Source organism: Drosophila santomea, chromosome 3L, assembly GCF_016746245.2.
Source record: "Drosophila santomea strain STO CAGO 1482 chromosome 3L, Prin_Dsan_1.1, whole genome shotgun sequence".
NCBI lineage: Eukaryota > Metazoa > Arthropoda > Insecta > Diptera > Drosophilidae > Drosophila > Drosophila santomea.
In genome coordinates this window covers 11,182,567-11,201,810 of record NC_053018.2, presented here as the reverse complement: position 1 = coordinate 11,201,810, position 19,244 = coordinate 11,182,567, and the positions used below count along the sequence as shown (strand labels likewise).

The 19,244-nt window shown below is 44.8% G+C and overlaps 3 protein-coding genes across 4 annotated transcripts; all 3 read right to left on the bottom strand.

Moving 5' to 3' along the window:
- Positions 1-3,051: 3,051 nt before the first annotated feature.
- Positions 3,052-4,978, bottom strand: LOC120450048 (glutamate transporter polyphemus). 2 transcript variants are annotated; one of them, XM_039632803.1, is made up of 6 exons: positions 4,869-4,978; positions 4,767-4,811; positions 4,498-4,648; positions 3,955-4,437; positions 3,704-3,882; positions 3,052-3,633 (listed from the first exon to the last, which is right to left on the bottom strand). In XM_039632803.1, exons 1-6 carry the CDS (start codon positions 4,880-4,882, stop codon positions 3,093-3,095), a joined length of 1,413 nt encoding a protein of 470 aa, XP_039488737.1. In that variant the 5' UTR covers positions 4,883-4,978; the 3' UTR covers positions 3,052-3,092. The 2 variants fall into 2 exon arrangements, with proteins under 2 accessions (XP_039488737.1, XP_039488738.1); XM_039632804.1 differs by lacking the exons at positions 4,767-4,811; positions 4,869-4,978 and having other exon boundaries at positions 3,955-4,421; positions 4,484-4,623.
- A 193-nt stretch (positions 4,979-5,171) lies between these two features.
- Positions 5,172-7,004, bottom strand: LOC120450049 (proton-coupled amino acid transporter-like protein CG1139). The gene is made up of 8 exons (XM_039632805.1): positions 6,871-7,004; positions 6,764-6,817; positions 6,557-6,707; positions 6,381-6,502; positions 6,102-6,328; positions 5,913-6,043; positions 5,671-5,849; positions 5,172-5,604 (listed from the first exon to the last, which is right to left on the bottom strand). Exons 1-8 carry the CDS (start codon positions 6,951-6,953, stop codon positions 5,172-5,174), a joined length of 1,380 nt encoding a protein of 459 aa, XP_039488739.1. The 5' UTR covers positions 6,954-7,004.
- Positions 7,005-7,881: 877 nt separating this feature from the next.
- LOC120448844 (acyl-CoA Delta12-desaturase) lies at positions 7,882-9,053 on the bottom strand. The gene has a single exon (XM_039631049.1). It carries the CDS (start codon positions 9,051-9,053, stop codon positions 7,962-7,964), a length of 1,092 nt encoding a protein of 363 aa, XP_039486983.1. The 3' UTR covers positions 7,882-7,961.
- Positions 9,054-19,244: the final 10,191 nt, after the last annotated feature.

Below are 19,244 nucleotides of genomic sequence, written 5' to 3'. Positions count from 1 at the left end.
GGCACACTTGCTGACAAATTGCTGATAAATAAAGCGAGAGATTTGCAATAATGCCTTTCTAATTTCATGCGTCGCCAGCGAGTCGACTTCACTGCAATGCATTGGCTCCATTGGCGACTCCTTTGCCATTGGGCATGCAAAGCTGGACAAAAAAGCAAAGCTCCAATCCTGGCATGGCGCCTCCATTGCTGCTCCATTGAGATCGCTGCCTCGGTCTGTGGCCCCTGGTTTCAGTTTTAAACATTTTCCACACGTAACGCGAAAGTTTGAATCATTTGTCCAGCGCACTACGCAGCGATTTTCATTTAAAATTCTTGTCACAGACATGTAATTGCAACGCGCCAACGACATCGTCGATTTCAACTGCAACTTCGATCCGACTCCATCGCTGTGGGCAAGCTAAAAGCACTGGGAAAAATATATATTGGGTTTGCTTTTCAAAACCAACATAAATATTCGACAACAAATTGCAACGAAACTTTGATTTTCAGTGGCAAAGAAAAGCTTTAGAAATCAAGAAGACGCTTTCAAAAAAAGAGTCCTTAAACTATAGAGTAATTTCATAGATAATATTTTTATTATATATAATTCTAATTTTAATATATTTTTTTAATAATATATAATTTTTATATTTATTATATTTTCTGTTTAATAATTTTTTATTTAAACATATGGCTGCCTTTGTTACTCGTTATTTCTTCCTGTGCATGCGGATCTATAGGCTATTGACAATATGTTTGTCAGCCGCGATGGCCGCTGTTGCAGCTCTGCTCACCCTCACCCCCGCCCCCCTGCCGCACTCCCCCAATCGCCCCCCTCATCCTGCCCCACCGCACTCCACCCCGCCGCTTGCCACATCTTGTGGCACTCTGTGTTGACACAGATAAGTGCGTGGCGGCGGCGATAAGTAGCGTTTTATGCATTAATTTCAGCTCAAAAGAGCATTATTTATTACGCATTAATGCGCTGAATTAACGTTTATTTAATTAATATTAATGCGGCAGCCGCTCTTGCTGCAGTTTGTTGCTGCCGCATGTTGCAGTTGTGCTGCATTTTGGCATAGATTTTTGGGTCAGCGCAGTCCTGTTAAAGATTGTCAATAAGCGGTTGGTTAACTTCGTAACCCAGTCATGACTTCCATTTTAGAAAGGAAGCCTTTAATGTCCTATTAATTCTAATGAGTTATTATGTATAATTTTATGGATATTTTTAATATAAGAAACATTTTAGTGATGTATCACAAAATTGTGGATTTCCTTATCGCCCATGATCCGCAGCAGTGACCCTCAAAGTTGTGCAAATATTTTACCACAAATCGAAGTGGCCGTCGTTCCGGTAACCGAAAATCAAATGGAAATTGAAATTGAAATCGAAAGTAAAGTCGTCAGGCAAATACATCATTCGCTCGCCTCGAGATATCCGAAAGGAAACGGGCGTTTCGATGGGCAAATATTTGCGAGCCAACGATAAGGGCCTTCTTATTTTTGTTTTGGTTTTTTTTCGGGGTAATCGATCAGTGTCATGCGGGGGTGGGGGGGCGTGGACCTTGCAACGCAATAAACCCAATAATTTATAGACCAATCACAGACGCAGTGCACGCACCGCGAACAAGTGAAAAAATCATAGTCCAAACACACATAACGCATTAGAGGCGGAAAAGCAGAAGGAGATGGGGGATGGCGATGGCGATGGAGTTGGGAGTTGGAGTTGGAGGAAGACTTGGTTTGGATGCACTTGGTCTGGGGGATGGGGGTGCAATTTATTGGATGGACAACGCACAGCGGGCAGTCGCGAGTCCCGAGGTGCATCATCCCAGTACTTGCCTCATTGCCAATTGATTTATACAAACGGCAAAGCAACGGAACACAAATTGGATGCCTCGAAGATCTCTCTTCTATGCGCTATATGCTTCTAGCTATTATTTGGATTTCTTTTGGATTTTTTTTTTCGCTGCAATAGCTGCAACTATGGCTATGGGAAATGATTTGTTGCACTCTGGCTGCAATCACAGAGACGCTAGGTTCTGCGTATACGCAGAACTCTTTGGGGCAACTGCTTAACCTGGTGACCTCCACGCTGGGAGGTTTACGATGGGCCTGAAATATCTATGAATAGGAACTTTAAAAGTTTCAAAGCCATTGCGCACACGTGTGGCACGTTGGGGATTTCCTTGGAAAAGCGCCTTAGATATCATCATCATCATCATCAGCAGCAGCAGCAGCAGCAGCGTTACTTTGCATGCTGACTGCGTAGCTAATTAGATCCTTAAATGGCCAGAGCAAGGCAATCCCCCGGCGGAAAGTGAGATTGCTGCTCAGCCAGGCGTTGGCAAAAAATGCCACACAAATGACGAGCGGCGGACCCGTTGACCGTTTTTGGTTTCGATATCGAAGTGGCAACGGGACGCGGCTGCCAAACAGCAAAACACCAGTTTATCGGGGGCCAAAACGGCCCAAAACAATAAATTACGCAATCCAAATGCTCAACTGCAGTCCATCAATGGCACAAGGAGGCAGTCTCGAGATTCAGAGTCCCAGTCCCACTACCCAGTTCCCAGTTCCCAGTTCCCAGTTGCAGTCGCAGTCGCTGCGTGGATGCATTACCATATCGGCATAAATTCCGGAGCACATCGTTAAGTGGGCTGACGAGTGGCCGGCATCGCAGAAGACGTGTGCTGCAGCTGGAACAGGTTGTCCGTCCTCGTCGTGTGTTGCATGTTGCAGGTTGCTGGCTGCTGCTGCTGACTGCACACACTTGCCACATGCCGCATGCCAGGCTGCAACTCCCACAGCTAATGAGGGAATTACCCGCACTGCCAATGCCATATCGTCATCACCATCGATAATGTCTTGTGCCCCAGGTCCCAGGTGGGGGTTAAATCAGTGGGTGGTGGGCGTGACCTTTGGGGCATGGCGCCTACATGGAGTGTGGGCTTTAACATGCCACGCCAAGAATGCGGACTCATGGCTTTAATGATTCTGGCAGCTGTGGGCGTTCTGTTTAAGAATTCTCATCTATATACCATCTATATACCATATAACGAATAAATGACACAGTTTTTAGAAATATATACTTATTTGGAATACACGATCTTAGAAAAATATCAAGCCAGGTGCTTCCGGAGGAGCAAGTTCCGGTGCGGTGTCCATGCCACCAGCTGTGGTGGTGTCCTTCACGGTGGTGGCAGTCGTGCCTTCAGTGGTGGTCTCATCACCACCCCACTCCGAAATCATGTCCATGATGGAGAAGATGGTGCCCTGCACCAAGATGAGTATGCCAATGATCACATAGAATATATCCTTCACGAGCTTCCACTTCAGCTTGCCGTAGTTATACTCCGGCGGATAGTACAGACAGATCTCGATGAGAGCGGGAAACACCAGGTTCAACAGCGATATGGTGAGTGCTCCAACCAGCGACAGCAGTGGCCCCAGTTTGGGTGCAATAATCCCCGTTATGCAGATAAGAAGGACCGTGCAAACCCGAAGGATGGACTCCTTTAACACAGCGTTCTTGAGCTCTCCACTTTTATTCCAAAAGTGATACATTATGATGTCAATGATCACGAAGCCGGCTAATGGATAGGTGAGGAAAATGGCCATGGCTATAAACGCTTTGGCAACTTGCGAAAGTCTGCGGGTTACACAGAATTTTAACTTTCAAAAACAACAAATTCCTCGACTATCAGATACCCGTTACTTACACTTCATCCGTGGGAATATTGAGCGAAATACTGCCATAAAGTTCGTCTCCGTAGCGCCAGTAGCCCATGATACCAAAAGCTACATACGAAATTATAACCAACAAAATGGCCCGATCGAGAACTCCAAACCAGCCGAGGTAGTGCCGTGGTTTGGCCATCTCTGCTTCTATGGCCAGCATCTGGGAAAGAGTTTTCATTAACACTTCTCAAAAGAATGGTTACAATGCATATTAATAATTTAAAGAACTCACCACGCCCACCGATGTGATGGAAAACAGTGCAATGCCAAAAAATAGAGGCAACTTTTCGATGTGGCCAAAGACGATGTCGCGATCCGTTAATGGAGGCAGACCGATGAACAGGTAGTACATCAGCATGGAGAAGCCGATATAGATGAGTATGGAGGCCAGGATGTTGAATGGCACTAGGTACTTTAGGCGGCGTATCAGGAACGGGGGTATAAGGCAGATTCCGACCACGGCTATATAGATTCTCACGTCTGCCGTTCCCCAGTAAAAATCGACGAGTTGCTTGAAGGTGGCAGCCACAAAGACATTGTACACCACACAGACACCGAATTGCGAGAAGGCCAAGACTCCATCTACCAAATATCCACTGGCCTTTGCCAAGTACTTAAAGAACTTGGGTCCCTGGTTGAATGAGTATTCCATTGCGACTGGGTAAGTGGCATAGCCAATTTGCAATCGACGCGAGCACTCTATCATGCAAATAATCTTCAAGCATGAAAGCACCGAAAAATATAATTTGTTCAACGATTACCTTCCCAAACTCACCAACATCTGCATGCCGTGGATGAGCATAAAGCAGCACAAAATTAGCAGGACAACGCCATTGATCATGCCAGCGTAACTGAAGGACAATGGAATGGCCAAAACTCCCGTGCCCACCACGCATTTCAGAAGTGAAAAGAAGGCACCCAAGTCACTGAAGAAAGAATATTAGAAATGAGCTTCAAATGATTTTTAACTAGGATTTTTAGTTATGATTTTTATTTAGGATTTTTAATTAGGATTTTTAGTTAGGATTTTTAGCTAGGACTTACGATATAGGCTTCTCCACACTTCGATGTTCGTAAGGATCAAAGCCTCTGTGGAATAAAAGTTTGTTAATCAATTGTTAAAAAGTCTTCTTTAATCGTTGTCACCCTTTCTCGGCCATGTTCAAATGTTAGGTCTGTAATTTTATGATATAAATAAAATTAATGTTGTGTGAATGTCGTAAAGAAATGACGTTCTAAACAAAGTGACTAGAAATTATGATTTACATACCCCTAAAGAACTGAAGAAAATAAATCTGAATATTCGGTAAGGCATTTCTTTATATACATACCTCTAAAGAGGAGCTTTAATAAATCTTAATAAAATTATCCCAAAATATTAAATTTTTTAAAGATTATTTTAACTGCACTTAATAATAAGTATAGCTTATTTCAGGAAATAAATAGCACCTAGACCTTTTTCCTTACAACCGGATAGCGAGCGTAGAGCGTTCGCAGGGAGACCACTGTACCGGCCACTCCGCCAGCCAAGCCCATGCAAATGAATAGCAAGGATCGCAGGAGAAAGATCCTTCCAGGGCCGTAGTCCTGCTCATAGCGCAGACATATGTCCACGATGCCCGGCAGGATCAGACCCAGTTGGGCCAGGCAAAAGGAACCCACGAAGGAGAGCAGCAGACCAAAGTCCGGATACTGGATGGCCACCAGCACGGAGGCGATGACCAACGCGATTCTCAGCAGGAACTCCACCGCCCGTGAGTATGTGTCCTCCAGTTCCGGTTCCAAGTAATTGCGCCAGATAATGCTCACAGTTACGTATCCTTGCAGGGCATAGCTGAAGAATATGGCCAGGGCAAACATACCAGTCACCAATTGTGACAGGCTTACAAAAGATAAGGAAGAGTTGCTAGTTCATCAACTAAAAATATTGTAGATTATAAATACCCACAATTCTTCTTGGGGCAAATTCTGCAGTATGGAGTTGGCTGTATTCTGGCCATACCGCCAATATCCAATGAAGCCAAAGATCGCATAGAAGCTGATTACCAGGATCATACCTTGATTCAGGATGCCACAGGTGCCCATCAAGTTCTCCGGGGTTCGCATACTTCGACTGAGCGAAAGGATCTGCCGAGAATGATATTCAAATGATCCAAAGAACAAAGGAGATCTTAAAAGTAACAAACCCACCACACCAACAGATTCAATGGAGAAAAGTACAGTGCCAAAAAAGAAGGGAAAGTTTCTCAGCGGCTGAATGGCGTGAAGTGGTTCGAACTCAGGGAGATCACGGAATAGGTAGTTCAAAATCACGCCATAGCCTGCAGTGCCAGTAAAATAAGTTTGATGAATAACTGGAACATTAAGGATAAAACCCACCTGTTAGTAAAAGAATGTTGGATAATATAGCAAACGGTACAAGGCTTTTGAGATCGCGAATTAGGAATGTTAGAATCAGCGGCGAGGCTATCAAGGCCATGTAGAGCCTCTCATCCCAGAACCACAAGTACATATCCCCCAGATGCTTCAAACTCTTGGCTACGAAAACCACGTAGACGCAATCCACACCGAAGTGATAAGCACACAGCAGGACATCCACTAAATAACTTAAGAATAAGGTTTAGGAAACATATAGTAAAATAACTAATTTAAACAAACCCAAAGGGCTTGCTCAGGAAGTGAAACTTGCGAGGTCCTTTCATGATTGCCAGTTCCACAGCTTTTCGATAGCTGATCATGGGCATTTTGTGTTGGATGCCCAAGTTATTGATGTGATGAAGCTATAAAAATATATTAATGAGTAAAAAGTAAGTAAGTAAGTTAGTAACTTATACCAGTATATGCATGGCATAGAGCATAAAGGAGCTCAGGGCAAAGGTGCCTATAAGACCAACCAACCAACCCGAGTACAGAAAAGCATGTGGCATGGCCAAGCAACCAGTACCAAAGCCACATTTCAGCACATTGATGAAGGCTTCCAAGTCGCTGTGTGAAAACTCTTAAGGTATAAGGATACTTTAATAGCAAAGAGATCTACTTACGACATTCCATTATCCCTTTTCAAGGACAAACGCGCCTCATTGGCCAGCGGTGATCTACAAAAGATTTCCAATTACGAGGGCAATCACTCATGCCGAAGTTGACTTACCCGAAACTGTTTTGGACACCGCCCAGGAGTCTCTGGTGTAAGGAGAGCTTCTGGTCTAAACGTCTCCTCTTCTTATTGCCCATTTCAGAAAAATGAAATCACTTTTAGGCGAGTTATTATTATTATTAATCAGACGGAAAGTCAGCGCCGACTTTGGTCTGCAATTATGCAAATGTGGATCACAGCAGATCCACCTCGGGTTACGATCTCTGGAGCTGGGTTGTGGAGCTGGGTTGTGGAGCTGGGTTGTGGAGCTGGGTTGTGGAGCTGGGTTGTGGAGCTGGGTTGTGGAGCTGGGTTGTGGAGTGCCAGGGCAGGATGGCAGCTTCCAGGAAGGGTGGAGGTATTAGCATGGCCCTAAGCGGCTATCATTTCTAGGAAAGATCCAGTTCCCTCTGTGATGTGTGGGCGTTTTAGGCCTGGCCCAGGAATTCGCTACCTAAATTATGCAACCGCCTCGGGATCTTGGGCAAACTAATTAGTGTGGCCAGTATGGGGGCATTTTTCAATGGACCCCCACCTCAATTGGCACCTGGCCATAAATTCAACCGGCCTTGGGACGGCGGACAATCTACAGTTTCTAGTTAAGTCTGCCCACCTCTCAATCCTCTCAAGCCTCTCTCAATCCCCTTGGCATTGTGTGGGGCCAACTGCCCGCTGTGAGCCACCACCTCCTCCAATCTTTCCGGTGCCGAATCGAAAATGCAAATGTGCCGTCGCCCAGGAGAAAAGTGAGCATTCCCGTGGGGCCAGAAGTCAACTAAGCAGATTTGTTTATTTTACTTTCCATTCGCTAGTTTCCTATATCATAAATAGTCGCTCGTTAGTTTGCGTTTCATTTAAGTTGGACCTTCTACCCATACAGTTTCTTTTAAAGAAATTTATCTTATTTATTTCGCTAGAAACTGTTTTTTAACTGTACTGTGTACTAGTAGTGTACTTAGTACTTTTTGTGCACTAAGAACACAGCAGTATTTGATTGAAAAACAAACAATATCAGAGTCGTGAAACTGGAGCAACAATCCAATTCCTAATTCGAAATTCAAATGAAACGCCACCCTTCGTTTTCATTATGCCTGCTGCCCTAGGTGTCAAGATAATGCCTTTAGGCAGTCCATCGATTCCTTTCGCTGGTGGCTAATGGTGGTCACGTCCACGTCCCCCTCTCGCTGATCCTTGTCGCCCCATCCCCAAACAGGATGTGAACCATCGCCTGTGCGCTGGGCACGCTGCTTCACCAAATCGAGGGACACACTCTTGAGATCGTAGGCCCAACCCAAGTAGGCCATGAAATCGATGAGCTTGGTGGTCACATCCTGCGAATACTTGCCCAGCTCAGCGCTCTTGTAGTCCCAGGGAAAGACATGATGGTAGTTGTGGTAACCCTCGCCCACGTGGAAGAATATGAGGAAGCTCTGATCCACCGGACATATGTTCTTGTCGTACGGCCTCATGCCGTGCATGTGGGCAGAGCTATTCACCGCCCAGATGAAGTTCAAACTGACGCACCACCGCAGCAGGGCCATCACGTGCCAGGACACGTTCAAGGACTCGCCCCACAGGTACATGGGCACCACGGTGGGCAGGAGGAAGGCAATGATGGGCATCAGGAGCAGGTAGTACTTCTTCTGGAACATGATCAGTGGATCGGCCTCCAGATCGGATAGATCTATGAGCTTGCCCTTGGCCACAACCTCCGGATGCTTGCGACAGCACAGCCAACCCATGTGGGCAAAGAACCAGCCGCGTTGCGAGTTGTACGGATCCGCATCCGTTTCCGTGTACTTGTGGTGCACGCGGTGATCGCGGGCCCAGTAGTAGACCGCATCCTGGAAGGCGAACGTGTTCAGGAACAAGAAGATCAGCTTCAGCCGTGTGTTCGCCTTGAAGGTGCGATGTGCCCACAAGCGATGGGCACCGCCGGAAATGCCCAAGATGGTCACCACCACGATGGGCACAAAGAGCAGGCAAGTCGTCCACGTGGCTGCCGTGAGGAGCAGCCACACTCCATATAGCGAGGATATGTGAAGGATCACGAAGAGCACTATGTTGAACCACACCAACTCCAGTTTCCTGCCATCGGTGGTCTTTAAAGTGTTAAGATCCGAGGACAATCCGCCGTCCAACGTCTCCACATCTGATTCGTATAGCACTCCGGTGGTGTCTTTGCCATTGGGTGGCATGTTGCTCTATGTTCGATACTGCCACTCGTTTTTCGCCTGTGCACCTATTTATCAGTTACAGAAACACATTGTTTACATTGTTGAATTCAAATTCATGACCCACAATCGCTAATTATGCCAATGCATGCTAGAAGTTCGCATTGATTAGCAGCTGAAGCATAAGCATGGAAAATTCAATTGCGAAAATTCTCTCTTCTTGAAAATTCTACTCTGCTATTTTTGTTTAGCAAAAAGTTTCCTTTCTATTTATATCGAAGACTATCCAATTTTTTCTGCGTGCAGACAGTAGATGCTGGATGCGGCTGCTGCTGCTGTCGCTGATGTTGCAGTTGCAGTTGCAGTTAGATGTGGCGCATCATTAAAGTGCAGACAAACGGCAGCGCGGCATGTGCGGCACATGTCAGGCGGCTGCACAAGCTTTAGCAACAGGTGAAAATGCTGGAATTCTGATTATCCACCGCTGCTGCAGCTGCAGTTGCACTTGCAACTTGGAGTTGCACTTGCTGTTGCGGTGATTGGCAGCAACTTAAACTGTAACTTTCAGCGATTTGTCGTCGCTGTCGCTGTCGTTCTCTTGGCACTGGCACTCGCGATGTTGGCCAAAACCAAAACTATCGACTGAGCAACAGCATGCAACATGCGCATAATTATACGAATGCCCCGCTGGCAGCATGGGGTGCAACATTCCACCGGCCACGCCCCCAATTCAATTTACAGCCGGAAGTGTGGGTGTATACTTATTTGATATACATTCGCGGTCTGCTCGTGTTGCCAGTTGCCAGTTCTCCTTTCGCAAACTCATTTGCTGGTTCATAAATCATAAATCGCAGCGGCAACTCCCGCATAAAACGTAAAAAATAAAAAATAACCCAAATCAACAGAGGTTTGAAAAACGCATTTAATGATTGGCGAACAGCAGCAACATCGAGAGCAGCAGCAACAGCAACATAATAGGCCCATCTAGAGGCAACATTCGCGTACCAGCAAAAAGTGGGAGGATGCAGTGTATTTTCCCTCGCCCCGCAGTGATGTTTTTTTTTTTTCTTCATTTTAATGCCATTTGTTGCTGCCGCAGTAGATGTTGCTGCTGTGCTGCTGTTGCTGCTGCTGTTGTTGTCGGGCCGTTTGCCTTTTTGGGGCCCGTGAGGCATTCGCCTAAGCGGCAGGTTCCTGTCTGCCCCATCCAGAGCGACGTTGACTGCATTTTTAAGCGCGCTCCGCGCATAAAATAAAGCCAGATTGCAGGTCTCTGCCTTGGGGCCATCATCCTCCCGGTTTGGCTTCTTGAATGGGGCGAGTAAAAGTGCAGGATGCTTTGTTGTCCTGCCTCTCTGAACGCAGCCCGAAACTCCAAGCAGCTCCAAACTGCAAACTCCACTCGGAAGCGCTTCTGCAGATACGGCAGCTAATTTTCGATGGGCAAAAAACCAAACCAAACCAAACCAAAAACAAAAAACACAAGCGAAGCATCTGAGATCTTGGAGCGATAATGATGCAGGTTAATCATTAGCCTGGTACGTGTATTATGCGATTATTAGTTGCCTGCTCCCTTACTTCATCTTTCATTTTGGCGTGGATTACCCGCAAGCTCAGTATTTTGGTGGGCGTTTGCCTCTGCTTTTCGAGAGTATTCTTTTGCAGGTAATTTCCAATTTCCGCTGCAATGTTGCATCTACATGCGGCCAATTTGTCAACGCGGCGGCAGCATGTTGCTGCAACATGTAAGTTGTCAACGTTTTTTAAGAATCAATTGCCGCCCAGCAGTAGTATAGTATAGTATAATACTACAACTACATAGTACTAGAAATCCGATCTTGGTGGACTCCGCCTTCTCGGCTGCCGTCTGTCAACATCGAGGATATAGCATATAGCTTATGGACCAGACCAGAACAGAACCGAGCAGCCGGATGCCACACAAGCGGTTCGAAAAGGCGGCCTTGAACGGAGTAAAAGCCCAAGTACTTGGCAAAAATCATTGCAGAATTTAAATGAGCACAGCACTCACACACACATACAGTTGGCTTCACAAATATTTTGAGGGCAAAAAGCGCGCTCAACTGACGTGCAACATGATTTTGTAGGCGTGCAACATGCGCATGCGCAACAGCCGCAACTTTATCAGATTCTGCGCTCGTTTTAGCATTATTTCTGTAAGTTTTTTCGCCTGCCTCGCCGGCATCTTGTTGACTGTCAATTGTTTGGTGGGCGTTGCAGCAGCAGCAGCAGCAGTTGCAGCAGCAACTAGCAACAATAGTTGGGGCAGCAGTGGCAGCAACATAGACTGTCCCACAGTCTGCAGCCAGACTTTTGAAGCTATATCAATGTCAACAGCATTATCACACTACGCTGTCAATATGCAAATGCCCAGAGCAAACCCAGCGACAACAGCAACAAGCACTTGCCAGACCAAGTAGCAACAGCAACAACAAACAGCAAAAGCAGCAACAACAACAACAACAACAACAACTGTAGGGGCAACAACAACATTCGCCTGCAAAAAGACAAATAAATGCTTGTTGCAGGCGATTGTTTTTCATGTGTGCGTATGTGACACTCGTTAACACGAAGCGAAAATGCGCGAAATGCGATATTTCACACAATTTATGCACGGACAACGACAAAAGTTGCAACTGCAAGGGGGCAGCAGCAACAGCAGCAACAACAACAACAACAGCAAAAGCCGCAGGAGCAGCAGCAGACCACACAAGTTGCATGTTGGCGGTGGGGCAGCTTAAGTTGCCTGCCGCTTCTGGCTGAATATGAAATACGCAACCCGAAAGCAACCCTCCATTTGTTCAACTTAATTTGGACTCCCAGGAAAAGCGTTTGCAACAAGAGTTCTACTTTAGTACTGGTACTGAGAGTATAGATCATTGAAATTGAGGTGTTGCAAGTGCTGTCTATGCATCCTTATTGTTAAATACCCATGCAACAATAAGTGGATAATATTAGAATAATATTAGTTGCTGATAAGAACTACTATAAATATATGGAATAAGATTAGCAGCTGATAAGAACTAATTAGACCACTTGGATAAATCGCTGCTGCCACATTCCACAGTGTTGCAATTGGCAGCACATACATACTACAGCCTAAATGCAACGTGTGGCTGCTGTGGCAACCAGAAAAGAGGCAACGAAGAGCCACAAAAGAGTGCAGATCGCTTTTTGGAGCGGCCAGCTGATTAGCCAGCTCAGAGTTGGCAATTGCTAATGGCCAAGTTGCTGCTGCTGGCGTGCTAATTTGACAGCCGGGCCAAGTTTTCAGCGAGGGAGAAGAGAGAGAGTGACTGCTTTCGAGATTTATGCGTTGCCAATTGGCAGTAAGCAACGTATTTGCCCATGTACATAATTGAAACGTAATAAATTCTGTGATGTTGCGGCGTTTTCGTGCACAATTAGCGACTGCAAACCTATATAGTTGCAACTAACGACAATTGCTGACCATTTCCATTTCCATTTGCCATGACTCGCCGTTCGATTATTAAATAAATAATTTCATAGCGTGGCTAGTAGTAGTATGTGGCTAGTAGCTAGTCACTGCCTTTGCTGGTTTTACAAGCTGTAAAGTGCGAAATCAACACGCTTCATGCCAACTACAGATTGAGTGAAGCCAGGGAGTACTACATACTAGTTACTCGTGCCCCATTCCTTTCCTGATATCCACTGTTCGAGTGTCCACAGTGTCCACAGTGTCCACAATGTTAGTTGTCAACACAAATGGCAATCGGCGTTGATAAATTGTTGCTGCCTTGGGCCAATTATAACCGTCTTTGGGCCTCGCTGAATATAGCCGACCGATAGCCCCGATGATAGTCCGATAGCCGGCAATCTGACAACCCCCTTCCGCCAAATTGCTCTGATCATGTTGCCTGTGCCACTGTTGCCGCTGTTGCTGGTTTTGCCGATGTTGCAAGGCTTTAGCATGCAGATATCGCGACGGGTTTCCTTTCCTGCGAAGCCCCGCAAGGCGTATCCACTCTGCTTCCGGTGTGGGCGCAACAAAGTGTATTTCAGATTTCGTAACCCAATACCCGATCGATCTCCTCTTTCAGCACAACTCTTTCAACTGAGTAATTTGTCAGGGGCACCACACACAAAAAAAAGGCGCCAAAGGCAGTCACGTGCTGCAGAGCAAAAAGAAAAGAAAAGGAAAAAAAGCAGAGAAAGCGGGAAGAAAGAAGGAACTGAGACGAAATCCCAACTCCCCCGCAAATCCACTGCATCCACTCACTCATATGATCCATCCAGGGTTTCCCTCTGCAACATCAGCTGTTCCCTTCCAAAATCCATCCAAAATTGGCGCGCGCTACTCCTGTTCATTATCGTTATTATCTACGGCCCGGTGTGTCCTTATACAATAACATCTAATTTCCTACCTTTCGGCTACCTAGATTTCTACCTACACTTTGTCTGTGATTTCCTCAGGACACATCCCTTGCAAGTAGCAGAGAGGAGTGGAGGGAGAGGGGCAGGAGCAGGAGGTGGGGTATCACCCGCATCACATCCTTGATCGATAAATGTTGCATATTTGTATTCAGCGCTAATGACAAGGGGGCAGGACACACGGAATGGGGCGATCGAATCGGGGAGATGCAAGATACAATTGATACAAAAGATACAAAGGAGTTTCGGTATTAAGAGGTGAGGAATCTTAAGATTAAATGGAAGATGACAAGCATAAGAAACTCTATCAGTCAAGCAAATGAAAAAAGTTTTAGTATATAGTGTAGATATATTACAAGCATTTGCTAACTCAATAAAAATGTTAAAGCACATTGTCTTAACTTACTTTTTGTTAAACTGCAAATGCCTCTCTAGCGAAACTCCAAATTAGATTTAGCTAAGATTTCTGCAGGAACTCCGCCCAACTTCGCTTCCTCTAACCGAAGTCGGCAGTCACCCCATCCGAGATTATTGACCTCTTGACAAACAAGCGAGTCCTGCGACCCCGCAGGGTATCCTTTGTTCGGGCAGCAGGAGCGGCAGCAGAATTCCAGGCCAGCTGCTGGTGGGATCAGGATTCGACTTAAGAAGTTGTTGGCGCGCAGAGGGCGAATAATAATGCAGAATGCTGCAGTAGCTGAAGCTGAAACTGAAGCTGAACTGAAGTTGAAGAAGTGGAAGATGCCGCCGGAACAGAAGTCGAGCCGAGGAAAATCTGAGAAAGAACAGCTGACGGGGAAACACACACGAGCCACACGGACACGAAATTGACGAAAGGATCTGATCCTTTTTGCGGTTTGGAGCGGAAAAGGTGTCGGAATTGTAGCAAACAGCTGTGAAGGTAATTTCGGCTTTAATTGTAAATGCAATTACGAGGAGCTGCGCAAGAAACAAGTGCTCTACTATTTTCAAGTAACATGTGCGAGACGCCTGTTGAAAAATATAGATTTTAGTGAATTAATTGGAAATAAAAATAAAAGTAATATAATTCGTTATAATTTTATTATAACCTGTGCCAGGTTTATGTGCCTTTCTAATATCGAAATTCAAATTTATTTAGTGCTTTTTGATGGTACACAAATATGTTCAACTAACTCGTAAAAACTTGAGTACCCATTAAATACTCATATGCAGGATGCTTCTGCAAAGATTAATAAAAAAAGGGAAATTAATCGACCAACGACTAGACGCTGAAAAAGTTTCGGAGGAAAGGTAAAAAGATCAGTAGGTGGAGTTGCAGAAAGTTGATTTGGCAAACCGTTAGGCAAATCATAAACAGAGACATCGCCGCAGAGGCCGCATTTAAAGAAATTCAAATGAATTCGTTGTGAGTTTCTGTTTTTGGCACACATACTATGTAGGATACAATATATGTTGCCCCTGACTCAGGGACCATGCCCCCGGGCCGCCCGCCCACTTAAATTGCGTGCCACGTTGAAAGCATTCATTTGCAGCCAGCCAGACTGAATCCCCGAGAGATATTTGTGCGTTTATGTGCCACTGGGATGCGGCGAACTACAATTAAATTTGCATTTGTATGATTTTTTCCTGCCGCTGTGAGTGCCGCGGGTGAAATACCTTGGCGTAGGAAACATTTATTACTGCTATGGGGACTCCACCTCCGCCACCGCCGCCATTCTACCAATTCAACTCAACGTGGCTCAAACTCAAATGGCCAGTACAAGTCGACTCGAAACGAAACGAAACGCACAATAAAACTAAAACGTTTATAATTTCATATGAATTTCTTGTGGCGGAGCTTGCAACTATTAGCCGGGACATGCAATTGGCCAAAAGAGAGCAGGGAAGGAGGCTGGAGGAGGCATACAGAATACAGAATACAGACAGCAAAGAGCCAAGCCAAGTCAGGGACCAACTTAATCACAGGTTGGCCAGCTGAATGGCCTAAACGAAAATGCTTAAATTTAATGACATAAATATATACGCTGAGCGGTTTGGCACGGTGAAAAAAGTCGTTATTGTACTTGGTTAGCATTGCGGCTTATGATAACCTCGATTTAATTCAATTATAATCGAAAAGTCACAGTTTTGAGTGCTCTAATTATTTTGCCCAATATCAAACTCGTGTTTTTTTCACAGCCCCAAAATATCAAACTCGTGTTTTTTTCACAGTCCCAAAATACAAATTAAAAGTGAAATAGTGGTTTGGGAAGTTGTGAATTTTTAATGATTTAATAAAAGGTTAATCTAAAAATGTACATTTCTTTATTTAACTGTTTTTTAATTTTGAAAAACAGAAGCAATTTCTACTGTGCACGGTTCTCATCAGCTGTGGCGGGTGTTTATCCCTGAGACTCCCTCTTTTCCAGAGGAAAGTGCTGCTCATCTGGAGAAAATCTTGAAAAATATTTATCAATCTGTCACGGCTCGAAAGCCCCGTCGCCGAGGATCAGCCAAACAGGCAGCTGGCCATTTAGGGAAAACGAGTTGCGAGTTGGGAGTTGGGAGTGGGAAAAGGTGTGGCAAGATTTATAGGACGATCCACCACCACCCTTCGTGGAAATTGCGCATTGCGCACTTAAGGGGCTGTCAGAGATCCCGTTTCAAGGACCTATCCTGAGGCTCGCCAACGCCACCCCGTGAGGCGGGACTAGGACATGAAAAGACCAAGGACCGGCTGCGTCTTTGACTGCCGGAGGTCCTCCTCCTTCCTCCTTCCTTCCACCCCATACCACCCAAAAATCGGAACGCAAAAGAACCCATCTTCCTCCCTCTTCACTCGATTCCCTTGGGATCGCCTCGCTGCGCAAAGGACACAAAAAACTAGGAGGGAAGACTGACAACGCAGCTGCGCCTGCTAATGAACAATTTAACAATCTCTTACAGTCGCTGCTGTTGCGCAGTTTGGGAATCACTAATGGAAATGAAAGAAAAAAAGCTTGCCAGCTGGCTCGGGACTTCCACGTTGATGAGCTTTGCGAGTGAGCGGAACTAATTTCCATTGTATCGAAAAACGAGGAGAATATATATATAGCTTCCCAAGTATCCCATAGCACTCCCTTCCATTTTGGCCTATCTGTGAAACTATCTTAATCTTGGCATAAACACTGATACATCATCATCGATGCACAGACTTCGATTCAAGTTCGCTGCCTAAGTCTTTCGTTTGGCAGCGCCCTCAGCATAAATTATGTTTATTTTGGGAGCCCGAAAATAGGGAAAATAGAAAAAGAGACAGGGGATTACACACGCTTTTAAGACTCCCACAAGCAGGAGCATACTGTTGGCTACCATTTGCCACTTGGCATAAAATTAACTGTTCATTCAAATAAAAATTAAACTATTAAATGCGATGGGAGAGCATAGAAGTGGACCTACGGACGCATAAACGATTAACATACACAAGAAGCTGGCACACAAAATAAAAAAAAAAACACACACGACGGCCCCCAAAAAGTGAAGCGTTTCAATATATGTATAAAGCCGATCAATAAAATATAACAATCATGCGATCAAAAAATCTTTCACAAAATCAAATACTTGGGGCCCCGGCCCCCATTCACCTGTAAAAGTGTGGGAAACCATAGAAATAAGAGAGCGCGCCAAAAGGCAAAGTGCCCAAAAAGAAAACGTTGAAAATTCAAATTAGCCCGAGACTCGTAAATAAAAGATATTATAGCCAATCGGGCAATAAAACCAGTTAATCTCTAAATGTGCCGAGCTCAGTCGTAGACTGAATCCCTGTCTCTTTCCTCGTCTCTATCTCATTGCCAGTTTCGATCTGAGGAAGCCACTCCACTCCCGTCCACTCCCGTCCACTACACTCCACTCCACTCTACTCCATTCCATTCCATTCAACTCATCTCAAATCCAAGCTCATCAAAGTGGTTCGGCCTACATCTGGGACTTTGACTTGGGGTCCGGGGTTTTACGATCTGCAACCTGCCTGCCGGCTAGCCATGGGCTAAATCAGTTAGACTCTGAGGCGGGTGTAGGATTCTCCTCCGGATCCGGCTCTTCCCAGATGCTCCAACCAGATTGTTCGGCTCCTGCTTCTGCTTGATCATCTTCTTGGCAATCAAATCAATTTTATGCCGCTGTTGCATTTTTTATGGCATTTCTAACACACAAACCACACGATAGCCCCATTCACTCATTCATTCACTCGTTCATTGATGATTGGAGGACCGCAGACCGGAAGCGAGTTTCTGCCCCAACGAGGGGGGGGGGGGGGCAAACACGGGCGGCAAGGGGGAGTCCAGCGATTACCAACAACTTAAAGCTCGGCCACAAAATGTTGCATTCGGATTGGGTTATTAAGCCATTTAAGCGACGTGAGAAAATGCTGCCATCGATTGGGAAAAACTTATTTGAAGTACACGCAAAAGAAAAATTCAATACTCACTGACATATTAATAGGAAGCAGAAACTATAGAAGAGAAAACATTTCACAAATGTATCTAAATCTTAAACTGATTTCCCATTATAAAAATATCGAAATACCAAATGCAAATTATGGAAGACCTTTTTGGGTCAAAAATTAATATTCAAGAAAATAACCCATTTTAGAATGTTCAAAATATGTAATTGCCTTTTTTCAATATATTTTGTAAAGAAAATACTACTTTACCCTTAAAAGGGTTAAAGGTTAAGGGGTTAAAGTAGATTTCGACCCTCAATAAAAATTGATTGAAAATTTATGCAAATTTAACAAGTTCTCAAAATATAAGAACTTTGACAAATACACTGAATAAAAAATCGTTTTTTCAACAATTTCAAAATTTTTGCATCGTGTAACCACGGGTTTCCAGCAAAGGAAAAAGGCAACACTGCTGGAATCACTTTGATTTAATGACTCCACTAAACATTTATCCGAGCCCAACAAACAACAAAATCAATTAAACAAACTCTGACAAGCAATACCGAATACCAAGGGCCATATGCCCCAAGAACACTGAATTGGCTTCTGTATACGCCTTCCAGTCATGTCGTTAAACTTTGTTTAAACTTCTCTTTTTTAAGACTTATCCCAGGCGACCTTCCCACTTCCACATCCACAGACTTAGCTCGCAAGAAGTCAAGACTCAAGAGATTTTCATTAAGACAAAAACTTTTGTGAATGAAATGGAGACGCACCCGCAAGCCGCCAACTTCCCTCACCTCATCAGAAAAGTAAAGGTTAACTCGTCTCATCGCTGTAGGTAAATCATTCGGAATTTGTCTTCCAAGCGAGATCTTGGCCAAGATTTCGGGGCGTGCGCGTGATTTAAGCTCATGTTGGTAGCAAAGCTAAAAACCAAAAAAAAAAACTTAAAAAAACATCCAAAGCAACTACAACAATAGCCACTCGTGTGTTGGAGGAAGTGCAAAGTGCCGTGATAAGATCTCCAAGTTGTGCCAAAAAAAAGAAGAGACTTTAGAAAAATGGGCAGCAAGAAAGGCCTAATTGCCCAAAAAAAGGCGAACAGACGGGACAGGTTATGATAGATCGCAAAAAATGCTTATAGAGAGGGGCGGAAGTTACGAAAATATTGAAATGCTTTTGAGCTTACTTTTGGTTTGCAGCTAAGAAACAATTTGATTGATTTTTTTTATAGGATATCTGAGCATTGATGAAGCCACAATAAATAGTAAATCATCCACTGAATCCATAATCGTTTGATTGAGTTTAATTTGCCATCATCAGTGGCATCATCAATCACGCCATGTGAGCCAAAGAAACTTTCCCAGAGAGCTTACTATTTCGGGGACAAAAGTGGGGGGGAATCCCTTGAAGTAAAACAA

What these genes read in the sequence shown, in the direction of transcription:
- LOC120450048 (XM_039632803.1), bottom strand. An exon ending in AGTGTGGAGAAGCCTATATC is followed by an intron (nt 4,649 to 4,766) that starts GTAAGTCCTAGC and finishes TTCTTTCTTCAG; the next exon opens with TGACTTGGGTGCCTTCTTTT. An exon ending in TCCACGGCATGCAGATGTTG is followed by an intron (nt 4,438 to 4,497) that starts GTGAGTTTGGGA and finishes TCATGCTTGAAG; the next exon opens with ATTATTTGCATGATAGAGTG.
- LOC120450049 (XM_039632805.1), bottom strand. Translation starts at nt 6,953, where the DNA reads ATGGGCAATAAGAAGAGGAGACGTTTAGACCAGAAGCTCTCCTTACAC. An exon ending in TCTATGCCATGCATATACTG is followed by an intron (nt 6,503 to 6,556) that starts GTATAAGTTACT and finishes ATATTTTTATAG; the next exon opens with CTTCATCACATCAATAACTT. An exon ending in CCATTGAATCTGTTGGTGTG is followed by an intron (nt 5,850 to 5,912) that starts GTGGGTTTGTTA and finishes CATTCTCGGCAG; the next exon opens with ATCCTTTCGCTCAGTCGAAG.
- LOC120448844 (XM_039631049.1), bottom strand. Translation starts at nt 9,053, where the DNA reads ATGCCACCCAATGGCAAAGACACCACCGGAGTGCTATACGAATCAGAT.